The 18,587-nt window shown below is 58.2% G+C and overlaps 1 protein-coding gene across 1 annotated transcript in view; it reads left to right on the forward strand.

Moving 5' to 3' along the window:
- EHD1 (EH domain containing 1) overlaps positions 1–18,587 on the forward strand; it is a 22,397-nt gene continuing 3,810 nt past the window's right edge. Inside the window, exons 1-4 of the mRNA XM_047824306.1 lie at positions 1–98; positions 1,317–1,743; positions 5,654–5,751; positions 18,147–18,559. Coding sequence (XP_047680262.1) covers positions 71–98; positions 1,317–1,743; positions 5,654–5,751; positions 18,147–18,559 — 966 coding nt within the window. The 5' untranslated portion in view covers positions 1–70. The remainder of the gene's footprint in view (positions 99–1,316; positions 1,744–5,653; positions 5,752–18,146; positions 18,560–18,587) is intronic.

Below are 18,587 nucleotides of genomic sequence, written 5' to 3' on the forward strand. Positions count from 1 at the left end.
CCGAACATTCTCACCGGCCTGGACAGCCAGGGCCAGGGGCCTATACGTGGCAGGGAACGATGGCGGGGGAATGAGCCTAATGGAACAGCCAGGAACTGGTAAGGGGATGGGGCACAGATCAGAGTAAAAGCCGGTTAACTGGTGGTGACCCTAAGAGGAAAGCAGAAGTATTTGGGTTTTTTAATTCCCCCTAGGTTCCCACAAGATTTCACTGTTGCCCCACATTTCCCCTCCACCCCACATAGGGAATTTCCGATTTCACTTCCTCAAAACTCAAGGGGCCAAAGGGCCTCAACTTCCTTTGTACCCCTTCCCAACCTCCCACAGATGCAGCCCCTTCAGAGAGGCCATCTCTTCTTCCCGAGTGTGTCCTGTGTCCTCCGCTGCTGTGTCCATCTTACGATTCCCCGCCCCACTGGCCTGAGGGCAGCTCAGGCCTCCTGCTGCTGGTCGCTTTTTTCCCCAGGGGCGTCTTGCTCCCTCCCCAGTTTTCTTTCCCCAGGCACCACCCGCCTTGGACGTTCTACTCCCTCAGCCTCGTCTACTCCCTCTTCCCTCTCTCCCCCTCTCCCCCCCTCTCCCCAAAGCAGACGGAGAAGAGGGGTAGGAAGTAGCATCAGGGAAGCAGGGGCGAGGAGGAGGCAAGGAAGGCCTGTTCGGACTGGAGCGAGGCCCCCGGGGTCCGCCGGTACTTCCGGGGACTCTGAGCCAGTGGGGGCGGGAGGACCGTTCGTGGGGGAAGCGCGGGTGCGGCGCGCAGCCAGGGAGCCCGGTGTCTAACTGGGCGTCTCGAGGGTGCTGGAAGGCACGCAGATTCCCCGACGTCTTCGCGCGCGACCCCGGCACCCCGGCTCCCCGGCTTCCCAACCGCAGCACGTCCGCGAGCGGCCCCAAGGAGGGCGGGGCGGTGGGTGAGAAACAGGTGCGGTTGCCACGGCACCCGGGCCAGGGGCGGGGAGCGGAGCGAGCGGCGCTCGCGATATTTGGAGTCGGCCAATGGGAGCCGGGGGAGGGGAGGACGTGGCGCGGGGTTCGCGGGCGGAGCTTCTTCCTCCCCCGCCCAGTTCCCCGCGGCCTGTCGCGGCTGCGGCGGCGGCGGCGGCGGCGCGCGCCCGAACGCCGGGCCCGGCCCTATAAAGGCCGCACGGCTAGGAGCGCGCGCCACTGCGCAGAGGGCGCTCAGCGGGCCGAGCTGTGCGCCTGCGCAGTACGGGCCGTTCCCCGCCCCCCTGCCCCGCCGCCCCTCCGCCGGCCGGCCGGGCCCCGCCTCGGCTCTGCGCCCTCGCCGCGCTCTCAGCCGCCGCTCTGCCCCGCAGCAGCCAGCCCCGTCCCCGGCAGCATGTTCAGCTGGGTCAGCAAGGATGCCCGCCGCAAGAAGGAGCCGGAGCTCTTCCAGACGGTGTCCGAGGGGCTGCGGCAGCTGTACGCGCAGAAGCTGCTGCCCCTGGAGGAGCACTACCGCTTCCACGAGTTCCACTCGCCCGCGCTGGAGGACGCTGACTTCGACAACAAGCCCATGGTGCTCCTTGTGGGCCAGTACAGCACGGGCAAGACCACCTTCATCCGGCACCTGATCGAGCAGGACTTTCCGGGAATGCGCATCGGGCCCGAGCCCACCACCGACTCTTTCATCGCAGTCATGCACGGCCCCACCGAGGGCGTGGTGCCGGGCAACGCGCTCGTCGTCGACCCGCGGCGCCCCTTCCGCAAGCTCAACGCCTTCGGCAACGCCTTCCTCAACAGGTAGCCTCCCCTTGCCCCCGGGGCGCGTAGGGGGGACCCCCGATGCCGCACTCGGGTCCTGGCCCTATCGCGGCCGCTGCCCACCCCCACCCCCCGTTGTCCTTTGTCTCCGAGGCCCCAGCGAGCCCCTCGGCGACCACTCCCTGGGACAAGAGCCCCTGCCTCTTCGCACCAAAAACTCACCCAGAGGTCTGGGAGCGGGTGTCGCCGCCACCGCCCCCCCCTCGCTTGTGTCACACCCCCCCCCCCATAATTTTCCAGATTATCAGTTTAACCCCCAAACCTTTCTGCCGATCCTAGCCCTGCTTCCCTCAGAACCGCGATCCGCGTTGAGAAAGTGAGAGATTCTGTCTCCACCTCTCCACAAAGTAGTCCTTTCCCCAGACTGGGTGCGTGTAATTCATTCATACCGGCCCCTTTCTCCCTCCCTTTCTCCAAAGGTCTGTTTCTTAAGCGTCCTGGAAAAACATGTGGAACTTGTAGTCATTCCCTTTGCTGGTGTGCTGTGCCTCCCCTGGGACCAGTGGTTTCATGTGGGAGGGACAAGGAGGATCTCCTGTGGCCTGCTGAGTTTGGGGCAGCCCACGAGGTAGCGGACAGATGGGGTGTGAACACTTCTCTTCAGGTAGGGGGCAGGCGCAGCTCTAAACTGTGCTGCTTTAGGAGTTTCAGGAAGCAGCCTCAGGCTGTGGCACTGGGAGTCCTGGAAGGAGATCGGGGCCCTGAATCCCTCCCTAGGACGTTCCTTAACCTTCTTGAGCCTCAGTTTCCCCGGTTAAATGGGTGAAATCTGCCTCCTGGTGATCAGGGTTATCCTCCAAGAGACTAACCCTCACGATGCTGGGCACGAAACCCATTGGCCCTTGTTCTAAGGAGTGCGACAGCCAGGTTCACACTTCTGTAAAGGAATTCAAAGGCGCTAGTCCGTGATTCTAAAGTCCCTCTCCCCGTGCTTGCTTATACTAAATTTCCTCTCCCCACCCCTACCCCCAGAGACATACCAGAGGACTTGACAGATTTGCCTTTTCTGCCACCCCCACCCCCCATTCAAGGAGTGACTCCACATGCCTTTCAAAGTCTGGGTCCTGGGAAGAGCCTAGGAAAGAATCCTTGACTCGTGCCTTCCAGGTCTCCGCCCTGTATGATCACATTCCTTTCCAGACACTGTCCAGCCACACAGGGTGAACCAGCTTGCTCCTGATCCGAGCCAGTGGCCGGCCTACTTCTGTGCACAGAGCTGACCTTTAATAGAAAAGACAGGCAGGCTTCTGTTGTATTATTTTGTCCCTTTCAGGCGTTTTAAGCCTGTCCTGTTTGGTGGTTGATGGCGTTCGTGTGTCAAGGGCCAGGGCTAAGTAAAGCCCTTCATGTGAGAGGCGTGGCCCTCTTAGCCGTGAGCCCTCCTCCGGTATTACACCAGTGTTTTGGAATTACTGTGCCTGTAGATAGACAATTAGCCCAGACTGTTAGCCGGTGGGTGCCATAGGGTCTTGTGGAAAGTTTGGCTGCTGTGCTGGAAATTTCGAGCATTATTAGGTCTTGACTTTCACGCTGAACTTTGGGAAGCTAGAACGGAGGGTAGCTACACCTACTTCTGTCTTTGCGTCTCCACTTCCGACTGTGAGAGCAGACCGTTTTTTGCAAGGATGTGACCTGTGTTCTGAATTTGGAGACCTAAAGTGTCAGAGTTGGAAGGGATCGTAGACATCATCTAGGCACCCCGCACCTCGGTGGTTCAGGAAAGCCTGGCTCAGAGGGCTCTGCTGACTTGTCAGGCTCACCAGAGCAGCGCTGACGGGCCTTCATGCAGCCAGTTACCACCTGCCGCTGCTTCTGCCTGAAAAAAAGAGCAGTTCGGGGGTGCCCGGTCCAAGGCAGGCACTCTGATGATGTTGGTGCCATGTGTGTGTGTGTATGTGTGTGTGTGTGTGTGTGTGTGTGTGTGTGTGTGTGTGTGTGTTTTAAGTAGGCTCCACGCCCAACGTGGGGCTTGAACTCACAACCCTGAGATCAAGAGTCCTGTGCTCTACCGACTGAGCCAGCCAGGCACCCCTCAGTTCCTTCTTGCCACTCTCCAGAGGGTTCTCGATCACTGCCCAAAGGAGCCTTATCAGCCAAGGGTCAAGTGGCATGGGTTTGCACTTGAGCTGGGGCCCCAAGCTGTATCAGCCCATGGAGCACACCAAGTGCTACCCGGCTAGCCAGAGCGCACAAAGGGGGCTCTTCTCTGCCCGCCTGACACGGCCTCTCTTGGCACACTTCAACAGACGCGTTGAGGAGCTCTTGGGAGTCAGTTAAGCATCCGACTCTTGATATTGGCTCAGGTCACGATCCTGGGGTCGTGGGATCGAGCCCCGTGTTGGGCTCTGCGCTGGCTGTGGATGGAGACTGCTTGAGATTCTCTCTGTCTCTGCCCCTCTCCCCTGCTCTCTTTCTCTGTCTAAATTAAAAGGGAGAGAGAGAGACCCCGTTGAGTCATGAACTTGACTTTCTGGCCTTTTACCGTAAGTGGCCGCTCTAAGAGTAGAATCCGATGGAGCCGACCAAGTCAGGGTGCCGTCAGGATGTCCTAAGAGCATCCTGTGAGGACTCAGTTGTGTAACCGGTACCACCCACTTAGAGTGTGAGATGAACTCGGTGCGTCCTTGTTGGTGAAAAATGCATGTTGCGTGTGCCCCGTGCACCGCCTGCTCCCCGGGCCCTGCAGGGCGTCTTATTCCTGTGTCTCTCACACATGAGCTTGCTCCACAGTCTCATTTACGAGGCGTTTTTAGGTCTGTAACTTCTCGGAGCCGGTTCTGCTTCAGATTCTTTTAATCTGGGCTCCTCTCAGTGACGCCCTTCCCTAGCAGGGTCCGGGTCTGGCCTGCAGTTACTTCCGGCACCCCGGCTCCGTTGCCGGCACTGGTGAGGACGAGGTCCAAGGTCTGCGGGTCAGCTGATGTGGCTCCGTTGTGCTTGCGGGCGGCACCTCTCCCCTTGGCCAGCTGCCCTTAGCCCGGCCACTGGTCACTTTGTCGGGGGGGGGTGGGGGGTTGGGGCCGATAGGAGAACCTTATCAGCTCAGATTCCTCCTCACTGTGGGCAAGGCAGCTTTTTAAGCCTGTGTCCTACAGACAAAGGGTCAGTATTTTCTTTGCTCACAGTATCTTTTTCAGAGAAGCGGCTGTGTCCGGCAAAGAATCTCTGTGATCAGTTGGGACAGCCCCTTGCTGTTCTGGGCTGTTCTAAGCTCAGTGGGAATTCAGGCACACACACACACACAGCTAAGCCCTGGCTCATGGGCTGTCATCCTGTCTGTGGCTTCGTTCATTCTTCCTGGGCCTGCTGTGGCTTTCAGAGAACCGTGAACCGTGTTTGTGCTTCCCTGCCCTACCCCCCCCCCCCACCGGCCCCCCGGCTCCAGCCCATGTGTCCCCCAGCTGTTACCCGCCTCCCACGGCTATCCCTTCACCCAGGCAGCTGGGCCCAGCAGCAGTAAGAAAGCCTCTCGCTGCCTTCGGTATATATGGAAATTCGGCCAAGTGGTTGAACATTTTAATACAGAATTCCAGGGTCCCAGGGTCCCCTTCTGTTTCCCTTCTGGACTTGAATGGCGACCCAGGCTCGTGCACTTTTCATACCGTGTCAGCAACTTGAAAGCTGAACTCCTAAACCCTGGGGACAAAGCTCGCGTGGGGAAAGTGCTGATGTAGGCCAGTCTGAGCCTCTGGTTGGATTCCCAGTTAAGAGAATGAGCTGTCCCATGGCCACCCCTGGAAACCAAGAGTGTAGAAAACCTTGACATTCTTTGCTTCTGGAAAGGAGGGCAGAGGTGGAGAGGAAGGGGTACGGGATGCCCCACTGTCACATCTAGAGCACCAGTGACCGAGTCTTGACGTCTCTCTTCTGGGCTCTTGCTCTCGTGCAGGTTCATGTGCGCGCAGCTGCCCAACCCAGTCCTGGATAGCATAAGCATCATCGACACTCCCGGGATCCTGTCTGGAGAGAAACAGCGCATCAGCAGAGGTAAACAGCCTCCGACACGGCCCGGGGCACCTTCCGTCTGATGTCCGCCGCGTGGACCAGATGCTGCCCTCCAGGTCTCTCCCGGCCCAGGCGGGGACCCTTCTGTATCAGCCCCGTGTCCTCATAGTGCACTGAGCCCAGAGTGGTCAGGAGCTGCTCTCTCCCCTGGCTGCCTCTGCCCAGATCACTAAGAGCTGTCTGGGGCAGAGCACAGCCAATCTCGCGTGACTTTCACGCTTCCCAACCCCTGGGGCATCTGGAAAAGAGGGCAGGTTTACGAGAAGGCACCTCGGGCTGGCTGCGAGGTCACAGGAAGTCACTCCGGGTCCGGGCTCCAGGTACCTCGGCCAGCACAGCCGTTCTGAACGGGCCCCTGGTCCCCCTGGGGCTCACTCACTTCAGTTTATGTTTAAAAGCTTTGCTTCCAACACCATAGGAATTCCTGGCAAGCCCAGCAGGTCTGTGAGAGAACAGTTGACATGAACAAGTGAGCCCAAAGGAGAAGCTGCAGGAGTTTGTTAAATATTTGTTTCGGGGGTTAGTGGCAACGTGTTTAAGTTTGCTTCAGTGTTAAATCAGCAGCCTCCCTGCGCGCCGTGCGCAGTGGGCGGTTTCCGTGCCGGGTGGTGGTAGTGTTAGCGTGTCGGGCCCCTAGTCGTGCAGACTCCTGACTCGATCTTGCCGCGCTCTTCTGAAGATCCGGTTCAGGATGAGCCTGAACCGCGTTGTGTTTCTGCTGCTGTTCCTTTTTTCGAACGGGAAGGGGGCTGCTGTCTGCCCGGAGCGTGAGGGCAGGCTAGGAGTGGGGCCTACAGCTACAAATGGGCGAATGAAGTAAGATCAAACTCAGGGGTTTGAAGACAAGTGACCAGATTTGTTTACCGTTAACTTGCAAATCTTTCCTGTACCCCTTTCCCTCTGGGCGGCCCAGCCTTGGCAAGCTTTGCCTTTGAAGCCAGCAGCCTGACATTCGGGGGATTTTTTGTGGCTGCTGTGGCTCTGAGGAGGTGGGAGCCCTGTTCTTGGTCCTGAGAAACCTTGCTTCTCTTTTTTTCCAGGCTGTGGGCCCCGGCCGAAAAGGGCTTACATCAGAGCATCTTGAAACTGCCCTAATTCTATCTCTCAGTCTGATTTCAGCTTTCAGCTTCTGCACCCTGATGACAAGGACACTCCTAGGAGTTGAAGGGGGCCGCTTTGGGACCCCTTCTAAAAAGGAGAGGGCTAGGGGCACCTGGCTGGCTCAGAGGAACGTGCGACTCTTCATCTCAGGGTTCTGAGTTCGAGCCCCACGTTGGGTGTAGGGATAAAATAAATATTTGAAACAAATAAAAAGACGAGGGCTAGTTTTCCCTCTCTTGCTGCTGTTGTTTCAACCTGGTTGTAAGAAAATACCTGATAAGCATGCAAGAGAAAGACCAGACAAGGGGGAATTTATTCTCTGTTCACTTCCAGGCCTGAGTTCTCCTGGAGGGACTTTTCTTTGAGGCTCTGTCGTGTTATCTTTTTTTTTTTTTTTTTTAGTTTTTTTAATGTTTGTTTATTTTTGAGAGACAGAGAGAGAGTGTGTGAGCAGGGGAGGGGCAGAGAGAGAGAGAGAGAGAGAGAGACACAGAATCAGAAGCAGGCTCCAGGATGTCAGCACAGAGCCCAACGTGGAGCTCGAACTCACAAACCGTGAGATCATGACCTGAGCCGAAGTCAGACACCTAACCGACCGAGCCACCCAGGCGCTCCTGTCGTGTTACCTTTTTAATGACCTTGAAGAGTAGGTAGACTGGGGGCCATCGGATAGAGAACTAAGGCGCCTCTGGGCGGCCACCTCCCCGCCGCAGAGGTCAGCTGATGCATACACATCTTCGGATGGGGACAGTAGCTGACAAACACCGGCTTACCTTCTCAGCAGTCTGTGCTCACTTATGGCCTTCAGAGCTCGGAGTTAAGGTATTCGAGGGAAAGGGCTCGTGACCCTCGTTGTCTTGTAAAAGGGATCCCAGATACCACTGCTTGCTTGCTTGCTTGCTTGCTTGCTTGCTTGCTTTTTTTTAACGTGTATTTATTTATTTTGAGAGGGAGAGAGAGAACACACCTGCACGCGAGAGTGCGTGGGGGGAGGGGCAGAGAGAGGTGAGAGAGAACCCCAAGCAGGCTCCTCGCTGTCCGTGCAGAACCCGGCTTGGGGCTCGATCCTACTACGAACCACGAGATCATGACCTGAGCTGAAACCCAGTCGGGCGCTTAACTAACTGAGCCACCCGGGCGCCCTGACAGACATCACTGTTTTCCAGCAGTGCCGTGAGGTTCCCCTGCTTGGGAAGAGTGTCTTTGACACGTCAGCCTGCGTCCTTAGAGCTCGGCAGGCGACAGGTTGGGAGGATACGTCTTGCAGCATTGGGCGCCCTGGCCCCGTCTGCTGGGATGTTTCCCTCCCCTGCCTCCTTTCTCTCCTTTCTCTGTCAGCGGTATCCAGACGTGCCCTCTCTGGGACAGGCGCCGCTGTGCCTCCGCGTGCCCTCCAGTTCGCGGATCGGCAGGCATAGGGTACACTCTGGGGGCCAGGGGAGGATGCGGGGTGCGAGGCAGTCCCTGCCCTCAAGTTGCCCGTGCAGGTGGCGGGTGCTTGGAGGAGGAGGAGGCCAGCCAGAGACACCAGGGCTCGCCCCCGCTTGTCTGCTGCCGCTCCAGGTGGGAGATGTGGCCCCTTTCTGTCCTGGGGCAGCCACAGAGGGCCTCCCCCCCACCCCACCACGGCCAGGAAGGAGGAGTGGGCCTTAAAGAGAAGCGCGTTGCTGGGGCGCCTGGGTGGCTCAGTCGGTTGACCGTCCGACTTCGGCTCGGGTCGCGATCTCACAGTTCCTCAGTTCAAGCCCCACATCAGGCTTTGTGCTGATAGCGTGGAGCCCGCCTCAGAGTCTCTGTCTCCCTCTCTCTGTGCCCGTCCCTGCCAGTGCGTGTGCACGCGCGCTCTCTTTCCCTGCCTCTCAAAGATAAATAAACGTCGCAAAAAACTTAAAAAAAAAAAAAAAAAAAAAAGAAGTGCTCTGATTGGAGGAGGGCTTCTTCCTGTGAAAGTTTCTTTCCCTCCGTGCCCTTAGATATCTTGTTTTTTGGGGTTTTTTTTTAATGTTTTTATTTATTTTTGAGACACAGAGCACGAGCAGGGGAGGGGCAGAGCGAGAGGGAGCCACAGAATCCGAAGCAGGCTCCAGGCTCTGAGCTGTCGGCCCAGAGCCCGACGCGGGGCTCGAACTCACAGACTGTGAGATCACGACCTGAGCTGAAGTCGGACGCTTAACCGACTGAGCCACCCAGGCGCCTCCTAGATACCTTGGTTTAAAGTGTTTTACTGAAAGTTACCAAGTTGGCATTTGCTGTGCAACATATTTGGTGTCAGTGTTTTATTAGCCGGAGGGAGACCAGCGGGCAGTACCTCTCAGATGTGCTGGCCGTGGTCTTCACGGGAGGTGACCACCCGCTAGACGGGGAAGGAGCGGCCTTCTTCTCGGAGGCCCCACCCATCAGTCACTGCAAAGGGCCCGTGTTGCTCTGTCCAGCAGAGGAAGTCAGAGTAGGGCAGTGCAGTTCCCCGGCCGGTGGCCTGTCTGTTCCCTTTGCTGACGGCACGGAAAGCAGGTGTTTCCCTCCCAGAAAGATCGGGCCACCAGAAAACATGGGTCCTGGGCAAACAGCACGCGTTCCTGTGTCCCGCCGACCTGGTTCCCTGGAAACAGAAGGTTCTTCTGGACGTGGCACGCGTATTAGAGTTGCTACTTACGTTTACTTCCATTTCCCACCCTATCGGCCCGGCCCCTCTGGACTTCTTCCCCCTTTCCCCGTGGTGCCTAACGTGTGCAGGAAGTACTGCCTGGAAAGATAACGTAGGGCCCGTGCAGGCCCAAAACAGGGTACAGGCCAGGCTCTGCAAGAGCCCCCTGAGAATTACCACAGGAAGGAGAAGGGGCCCCGCGGGGGCCTCGGGCTACGTTTCCTCGCTGTGCTAGTCTGACCGCCTTTAAAGATTACGTTCTCCTGTGTCAGCAGGGAAAGTGGCCTGTGGGGACAGCATTCGGTCTTTAGTGCTGTGTGACTGATAAAAGGGCATTCCAAAGGGCACCCGGGGCCCGGTGGGGCTGGCGCCCTTGGCTCCCAGGCTGCTGCCCGCCTGCACTGTCACGAGCTGGAGCAGGGTTTTCCCACGGCAGGCCCTGGTGGGCAGCGGTGGGGAGCACGCTCAGGTGGAGGCCCCGGCCTGGGAGTCAGGGGCCCGGCCAGGGCACCCCCTGCCCTTGTCACCACGCGGCTGAGAGCTGGCCGCAACTTTTGCGCCTGTGAGTCGCGTCAGCAGGGAAGTGTTCCTTGAACTTGGGTTAGGAGAACACCGCCTGGCCGGCCTCGTGCCTGGCTTTCTGTCACACGGACCCGCTCCCCTGAGTTATCACACAGCTGCATTGGGGAGGACACTGCTGCTCTGCAGATGAGGAGACAGAGGCGCGGGAAGGTTACGTCGTTGGTGCAAGACGACACGGGCTGGCCTGTGCCCACGGGCCCCGCAGAAGCTGTGGCCACACCAGCCGGGGCTGAGAGCAGACGCTTTGCCGCCAAGGAGCGCCCACAGCTCAGATCGGGCAAGTCTTTGACCCTGTTGGGTCGTGACCGTGCAGGGGCTTCTGAGCTCTCCTGACACACGCAGGGGCCACCTTCCGTTTCTCTCCTGGCCTGAAATCAGACTCTGAGTCCACAAATGGACCTGAGGTCCAGGGCTTGGACCAACAACGCTGGGATCTTCTTTTCCCTGTTCTCTGCCTCCAGCCAGCGACGGTCCCCCAGAGCATCTGTGGGTGAGGACTAGGACGCCTGGCCAAGGCTGGCTGGTGCCCTAGCTTCTCACTTGCCCTCCTGCTGACTGCCCCTGGTTCCCAGGCTCCATCCAAGCCTGGAGGCCATCCCAGTAGGCAGGTAGGGCCTCCCAGGCCCAGACCCGGAGTCCTCTGACTCAGAGGTGGGGCCGCGCTGTGGCCCTCCCTTCCCGCTGACCCTTGTGCTGATTGCCTCCTGAGGTGCCCCACCTAAAAGCCCTCCGGGTCGGGGTTTTCTGCAGCCCAGAGCATGCTCTGTGAGGTTGCCTGAAAGCCTTGGGCAAGGCCAAGTGCTGCGCCCCTCCTGGCTTCCCAGCACCCACGGTTCAGATAAGACCGAACGTTCAGGCCCCAGCTCAGTACTCTAGGAGCTGGGGGCCCTAGGGAGTTGCAGCGACCCCTGGGAGCCAAGTCCATAAAACAGGAACAGCGACATCAGCCTCCTTGTTGATAAATACAGGCATCTATACGTGTTAACCTCTTGCCCTCGTCCCTGGTGCACAGTTACATGTTCAGCAAATGTCAGCTAATGAAAAACAGACACCAAAAAATCCAGGGATTCCCAGACTTTGCTTAGACCTTTTCCTGAATAACCTCCCGAGGAGGCCAGAGGATGGGGAAGTACTGACTCAGCTGGAGTTTCCCTTCAGCTTCCAGGACCTTCTCAGGGCCCCTGGCCTCCTCCAAGCCTCACTCTCACCACTGTCCGTCCCCCCCCCCCCCCCCCCCCCCCCCCGCTGTTCCCCCACCTGTGGTCCCCTGGACAGCTTTGGGACGAGCCTTTGCCCGGAATGCCGCCGCTCCGCCGAGGGGCGTGGGCCGCTGTGCCCGGAGGAGCGGTACCAGCCCGTGCTGGCGCCCGGCACCTGCTTGTTCCAAGGCTGCGAGCCGGCACCCGGCTTTGTAGCAGCTGGCCCGAGCGCCTGCAAATGTTCCGCTTATATTTGGTGGCATAAGGCGTTCTTTTGCGCGTCAGAAGTGGTCGTTGCCTACACACCCGTCGGAACCTGAGCTTCTGGAGCCCAAAATACGATTCCCGTGAGTAAATGATAGCAAACGTTTACCAAGTGCTTACAGTGTGCCGGGCGCTCCCCTGCTGCCCACAGCAGCCCTGTGAGTTAGAAACTTCCATCTTCACGTCACAGAAGAAGAAACTGAGGCTCGCAGAGGGTCCGTGGCCTGATGGGGTCACAAGGACTCCGGATTCCAACGCGGGCCCGACTCCAGAGTCCATCTGTCCTTCCCCTTCCCCACCCTTTGCTCATTTGCTTGAGTCCCCGTCAGATTTACGGGGGTCTTCACCCTGGTTAGACGTACAGCTGCGTGAAGCTGTTATGCAACCGCCACGACCAAGATCTGGTCTTTCCGTCCACCTGGAAAGCTCCCTGGAGTCGCTCCCCGCCCTCACAACCCACTGGCGTGACACTCGTCCCTAAAGTCTTGCCTTTTCTAGAACGTCACGTAAAAGTCTTCTGTGTCTGTCTTCCTTTACTGAGCAGGTGCTTTGGGGCTTCGTTACGTATTTGAGAGCATCGACTGACTGTTCCCTTTTGTCATTGCCGTTCCTACCCTGTCGCATGTGTGTGCCCTCCTTTCTTACCCGTTCACCTGCCGAGGGGCCTACAGGTCTCCAGTTTGGGGCAGTTTTGAACAAAGTTGCTGCGGACATTTGCACACAGCAAATGGTTGCTGAGCAACCCCGGGAAAGCCCTTCCCTGAAGAGTGCCCGCTTGCAGAAGTGTGCCACCCAGTCCTCTCTCAGCGCCTTACCCTCCACCTTGCCCCTCTGTGCCCCCTCTTCGGGGCCCAGCACCAGCTGGAAGCGTGCGTGGTGGGAGCTATGGCAAGAAATACCGAGGCCCACGCGGCTTGAATGGCAGGAAACAGACGTCGATTGCAGACAAACCCTCTATTGTTGATGTTCTAGAAACTTGGAATGTATGAAGTAGCTTTTCCCCCAGCTGCTGGAACTACCTGTGTTTGGAGGGTGCCAGGACAGGGCGAGGACCTGTCACGGTTTTCCCTCCTCCGCCTCGGTGCCCATGGCGGGGAGCGGGACTCTCCTCGGGAGGTCAGGCCTGGTGGGGAGGCCTGGTGGGAACAGAGCTGGGACGGGAGGCACGTTTGGGCCTCCTGTCCACTGGCCTGCGCCGTTGCTTCCCCGAGACCCAGCCCAGCCCTCAGCCTGGTCACCCTAAGCGAACACACGACTCTTCTGCCTCCCCCCTGCCTCCACCCCCGCGACTGTGTGCACACGTGTGCTAAGCTTCACCGACGCTAACCGTCTTCGGTGCACAGTTCAGTGGCCCCAAGCAGATCCGTGTTGTTGTGTGACCTTCACCACCTTTCAGAACCTTTTCATCTTCCAGACAGAAGCTGTATCCCCATTAACCACTAATTCTCCGTCGCCCCTCCCCCCCTGTTCTACCTACTGTCCCTATGGATTTGACTACAGGTACTTCTTAAGAGTAGAGACATACAGTATTGGTCCTTTTGTGCCTGGCTTGTTCTGTAATGTCTCCAGAGTTCCAGAACTTTCTGCACTGGAGCTTGTCCCCTATCAGAGATGGCACTGGCTTTTCCTCACGCTGTGGGGTCAGCCTTTCCTTTCCAGCTCACCACCTTGGACCACGTTGTCTGTCCTTCATAGGGACACTGGTGTCCGCACGCTCAGTCTTAGCCCCGCCTGAGGCAGACGAAGTGTCCCTGTCTCCTTGGGTGGGGGTGTACTTGTCTCTGGCACCAAGCACGCCTTGAACTCCCACTTTCCTTGAGGAAATGCTGTGCGTTGGGCTGTCTGATGGCTGACAGCCATCTTGTCACTGATCTCGTCACTTACCCTGTCACTGAGACTGATCTCTAATGTGTCCCAAAGCCCGAAGGCTCACTGTCTTGGGCGAGGGTGGGGGCGTGGGCACGCTGGTCCCTGTGCTTGTCGCCTGGGGCCTAGCTCTAGGCCAAGTGGTGTCCGTGGCCACCTTGCTGGGTGCATGGACTTGAGTGATGCTTTGGTGCTGCTGCTGTGGGTGTAGCCCTTGGTGCCTTTTGCGACAGCATCTCTCAGGCTGAGTGAGGGTTTGGACAACTGGGTGCCGGGCAGGCCCGGCGGTGGCTGCAGCCACGTCGTTGCGCACGGTCATACACCTGCGATGACCTCACATGAGCCCGAGTGACCCTTTTCATGACCTGTGGCTGTACTTGGCCAGCCACCGTGTCTCCCTCACCAAAAGTGTGAGCATTTTTCATAATAAACAGGAAATTTCATTCACCTGCAAAAAAAAAAAAAAAAAAAAAAAAAAGGACTTAGCTCTGCTGGCTCCAGCTCGAGGTGTTGGCGAGTAACTGGGTTTCTTGGGGGGGGGGAGGCGGTGGGGGGCACTTGGGGCTCTCGGACCGGCGGCAGTGACTCCGGCCACAATTCAGAAGGGGCTCCTCCTCTCTGTCTTTCCCCGTTGTCTTGGGCCCCCCACCATCGGGGGAGGGGGGCGTGGGGCCACATTGGGTGGAGTCTGGGGGTGAGCTCAGCTCCCTGTGCGCCGTCCTGACTCCCGGGCCAAAGCTAACTTGGGCTGGAGCCCAGCCCATCGGGGCGCCCCTGTTCCCAGTACCTCGCTCCTGGCACCGCTGCCTCCCCAGCTGTGTGAATCTGCAGTCATCCAATCTGTGATGGCCTGAGGACGGGCGGTTTGACGAGGGGAGAAGTGGGGCCTCGTTTCTGCTGGGAGGGAGCCACCATTCAGTCCTGAGTCATTGCTTTCCCAGCGCTGGCCTGCTGTTCCCAGAGTGGGCCATAAAAGGCGGTGGCTTTGCGGCCCAGGCAGGCGCCGCGGCCTCCCTGCCGCTTCCCTGGCCTGCTCCTCAGCCTTCCTTTTCTAGTTTTCTGCTGATGAGTTTTCTCTCCGGGTGTCCCGTCCCGTGGCTCCCGGAGCCAGCCGTGCGGTGGCGGTGGGCCCCGTCCTCTGGAACCAGCAGCCTGGGATGCTGGCTGGCAGCTGGCACGGGAGTGACCCGGCACCCTCTCCACGCCTCTCCTGCTCTGAGCACAGAGAATCAGTGGTCTGGCGCTTTCCCACCATCTGCACTGGCCTCGGGAGGGCTGATGACCGCCGTGCCCAGGCTCAAGTTCAGACTCCCAGGGGCTTTACTGTCCCCCTCCCCCCACCGGCTTCACCTTACCCCCATGATACTAGAAACTTCAGCCGGTCGAGAGGCTGCTTCTGATCAGAGCGTCCTGTCTCCCTGGTGTGCAGGGGCAGGAACAGATGCATGTTGCTGCCATGCTGAGTCGACAGAATGTGCGGTTTTCCTTAAGTTTTGATGTCTTACCCCAAGGGTGAAAGCTGGCTTCTGGCTTCAGAGCCAGGTTCGTCTCCGTTCCTGACTCGTGATGCCGTCCTAGGCCACTCGGCCCCTCCTGCCAGTGGGGCCTGTGCCAGGAGCCCCGCGTGTTATCCCTTCTGGTCCTCCCTATGACCATAGGAGGAGGAATTGTTTTCTGAATTTCACAGAGGAAACAGTTGTAACAGAAAAGTTAAGAGCTTTGGGTCACAGGGGCACCTAGGTGGCTCAGAGGGTTAAGCGTCTGATTTCAGCTCAGGTCATGATCTCGCGGTCCATGGGTTCGAGCCCTGCGTCAGGCTCTGTGCTGACAGCTCAGAGCCTGGAGCCTCTTTCGGATTCTGTGTCTCCCTCTCTCTCTCTGACCCTCCCCCGTTCATGCTCTCTCTCTGTCTCAAAAATAAATAAAAGTTAAAAAACAAAAACAAAAACTTCAGGTCACAGAAGGGGGCAGACGAGGGGAGTTGAACACAGAGCTGTCTTTTTTTTTTTTTTTTTTTTTTTTTTAATGTTTATTATTGAGAGAGACAGAGCATGAGTGGGTTAGGGGTAGAGAGAGAGGGAGCCACAGAATCCGAAGCAGGCTCCAGGCTCTGAGCTGTCAGCACAGAGCCCGATGTGGGGCTCGACCTGACAAATCCTGAGATCAGGACCTGAGCCGAAGTCGGAGGCTTAACCGACTGAGCCACCCAGGCGCCCCCAGAGCTGTCTTATTTAAGGGCCTGTGTTCTTCCTGAGCACTGGAGTGGGGAGAGGCCTGGAACGCTGTGGCTTCGGGCACGCAGACAACTCCGAGGTACACTTGAACCAGGGTGAGGTTGGGAGGGGGGGGATGCCTGGCGGCCAGAATGTTTATCCAGCCAAGCAACTTCACCCCTAGGCGCGCCCACAGTGTTAACTGTTTATCTTAAAGCCCTTGCGATGAGGGCCCGGTTCTGGCCTGAGTGCAGGGAGCCTCTTGGGGAGCTTGGCCATATAGACTTGTATTGGGTCTGTGAGGCTCGGCAGGATGGGAACGGCCGGATACCCCTCTGACGAACCGCCCTGAAGGTTCCTTAACCATGAGGCTGGGGAGGGCTGCCCTCCCACCTCGTGGCACTGGTGGTCACTCTGTCCTTTCCTTTTCCCCGCTCTAGAGAATGCATGTCTAAATCCCAGTTTGGGGGCGCCTGGGTGGCTCAGTCGGTTAAGCGTCCGACTTCGGCTCAGGTCACAATCTCGCGGTCCGTGGGTTCGAGCCCCGCGTCGGGCTCTGGGCTGATGGCTCAGAGCCTGGAGCCTGCTTCCGATTCTGTGTCTCCCTCTCTCTCTGCCCCTCCCCCGTTCATGCTCTGTCTCTCTCTCTCTCTCTGTCTCAAAAATAAAATAAAATAAAAAAATAATAAAAAAAAAATAAATCCCAGTTTGGTCAGAGGGTAGTGAGCGTGTTGTGCAGGGGATGCTAGAGTCAGGCTGTGAGGACAAGGAGGTTGGTTTGGGCCAGTTTCTGAGAGCAGTGTCCCGGCTGGCTCTTCCCTGTAGGAGCCGTGTACTCTCAGGAGCCTGACTGTACTCTGGGATGTATCTGGTGCTTCTTAGGAGGACCGGCCCACATTTCAGGTGGGAGGTGGCCTGTGGGTAGCGGCTGGCTGAAGAACAAGGAGGAGGAGCCCGGGGACAAGGAGGCCTGCCCAGAATCCCCCAGAGAGGAAGTGATAGTTCCGGGGCTTGGACCGAAGCTTCCCAAAGATTCTTAGGCGATTGTTTTCACGTGGTCGTCTTCCTACCTCTCCTCTCCTCTTGATTCCTAAAAGATGAGAACGAGAACTTTCACGCCTTCTGGGGGCAGTGGAAGAGGTGGAAACATTTTGAAGAGGGGGGATCGTAAAACAGGATGCAAATTAAACTGCGGTTACAGAGACGCAAAAATCCGTTGGCTTCAGCCAGTTGTCAGACAGTTTCCGTGGAAAACAGTAGTGCAAAGCCGTCCTGAATGTTCAGTTTGCACCTCTGAACTCGAGGTGGTTGCTCCAGCTCCTTCCATCACATCTGCATCCCATTCTTCAGGAAGGGAGAAAAGGACAGAGGGCTCATACACCTCTTCATGGTCATTTCTGCCTCAAGAGAGGCTGGGGGGTGCACTCTCAAGCTGTGGGGCCCTGAAATCAGCTAAAGCCAAACAGTTCTGTTACTAAAGGAAGAGTTCCAGTTAGCAGTCTTTGCTACAGATGTCCATGTTCACCAAAGGGCTTTAACTGGATGGTGGAAAACAGCAGAGAGCGGAGGGAAGAGCTACTTCATTTTAGGGAACATGGAAGACCTAAGCGAGGGGAGGCGGTGTGTGACCCGTCATAGGCTGCCGTAGAGCAGGGGCCAGCAACGTTTTTCTGAAGGGTCAGAATTAATATTTTTGGCTTTGCAGGCCTGTGGTCTGTGGCCTGACAGCTGAACTTTGCTATTGTAGACAAAAGCCACCATAGACCGTACTGAGGAGCGTGGCTGCATTCCAATAAAACTATTTTGAGAAAGAGAGAGAGAGCAGGGGAGGGGCAGAGAGAGAGAGAATCCCAAGCAGGCTCCTCACTGTCGACACTGAGTCCGACGCAGGGCTCGATCTCACAAACTGTGAGATCATGCCCTGAGCCCAAATCAGGAGGCAGACGCTAAACCGACTGAGCCACGCAGGCGCCCCCCCCCCCCCCCGCCCCGCCATAAAATTTGTATTTGTGGAACAGGTGATGGGCGAGCTGTGGTCTGCCAACCCCTGTTGCGGAGAATAAATGAGACTCCTGCAGAATGGGGGGCCTGGCGCGAGCACCGCGCGAGTAGCGGCTGCAGGTGTGGTGGCTGTTACTGTCTCTGTCGTCCCGGGGCATCCAGGTGGCAGGTGGCAGCACCCCCCCCCCCAACCCGAGTCTCCGCTCTCGCTATGCCAGGCTCTCCCCCTCACTCTCGCCCCGATCTGAGCCGCTTCAGAGCTCAGGCTCTGACTTCTTTTGCATGACTTATTTGTGCTCCGGGCCAGGTGCTGCGTGGGCGAGGGTGTCACAGGGGTGGGGTGCCACACAGTGGGGGCCTGACGCCCCTGCCCTCAGGGTGCCGTGCTGGCCCCGTGAATACACGGAAATGTAGCTGACCCCGGGCTGAGTCGGGAGGAGAGCCATCCGCGCAGCCTGGGCCTCGGTGCCCCCGCCTCACCCTGCTCTTCCCGCCTCCCCCCCGCAGGGTACGACTTCGCGGCCGTCCTGGAGTGGTTCGCCGAGCGGGTGGACCGCATCATCCTGCTCTTCGACGCCCACAAGCTGGACATCTCTGACGAGTTCTCGGAGGTCATCAAGGCCCTCAAGAACCACGAGGACAAGATCCGCGTGGTGCTGAACAAGGCCGACCAGATCGAGACCCAGCAGCTGATGCGGGTCTACGGGGCTCTCATGTGGTCCCTGGGGAAGATCATCAACACCCCCGAGGTGGTCAGGGTCTACATCGGCTCCTTCTGGTCCCACCCGCTCCTCATCCCCGACAACCGCAAGCTCTTTGAGGCAGAGGAGCAGGACCTCTTCAAAGACATCCAGTCTCTGCCCCGAAACGCCGCCCTCAGGAAGCTCAATGACCTGATCAAGCGGGCACGGCTGGCCAAGGTAAATGGGGCAGGGGCGTGGGCAGGGG

This window comes from Prionailurus viverrinus, chromosome D1, assembly GCF_022837055.1.
Source record: "Prionailurus viverrinus isolate Anna chromosome D1, UM_Priviv_1.0, whole genome shotgun sequence".
Lineage (NCBI taxonomy): Eukaryota > Metazoa > Chordata > Mammalia > Carnivora > Felidae > Prionailurus > Prionailurus viverrinus.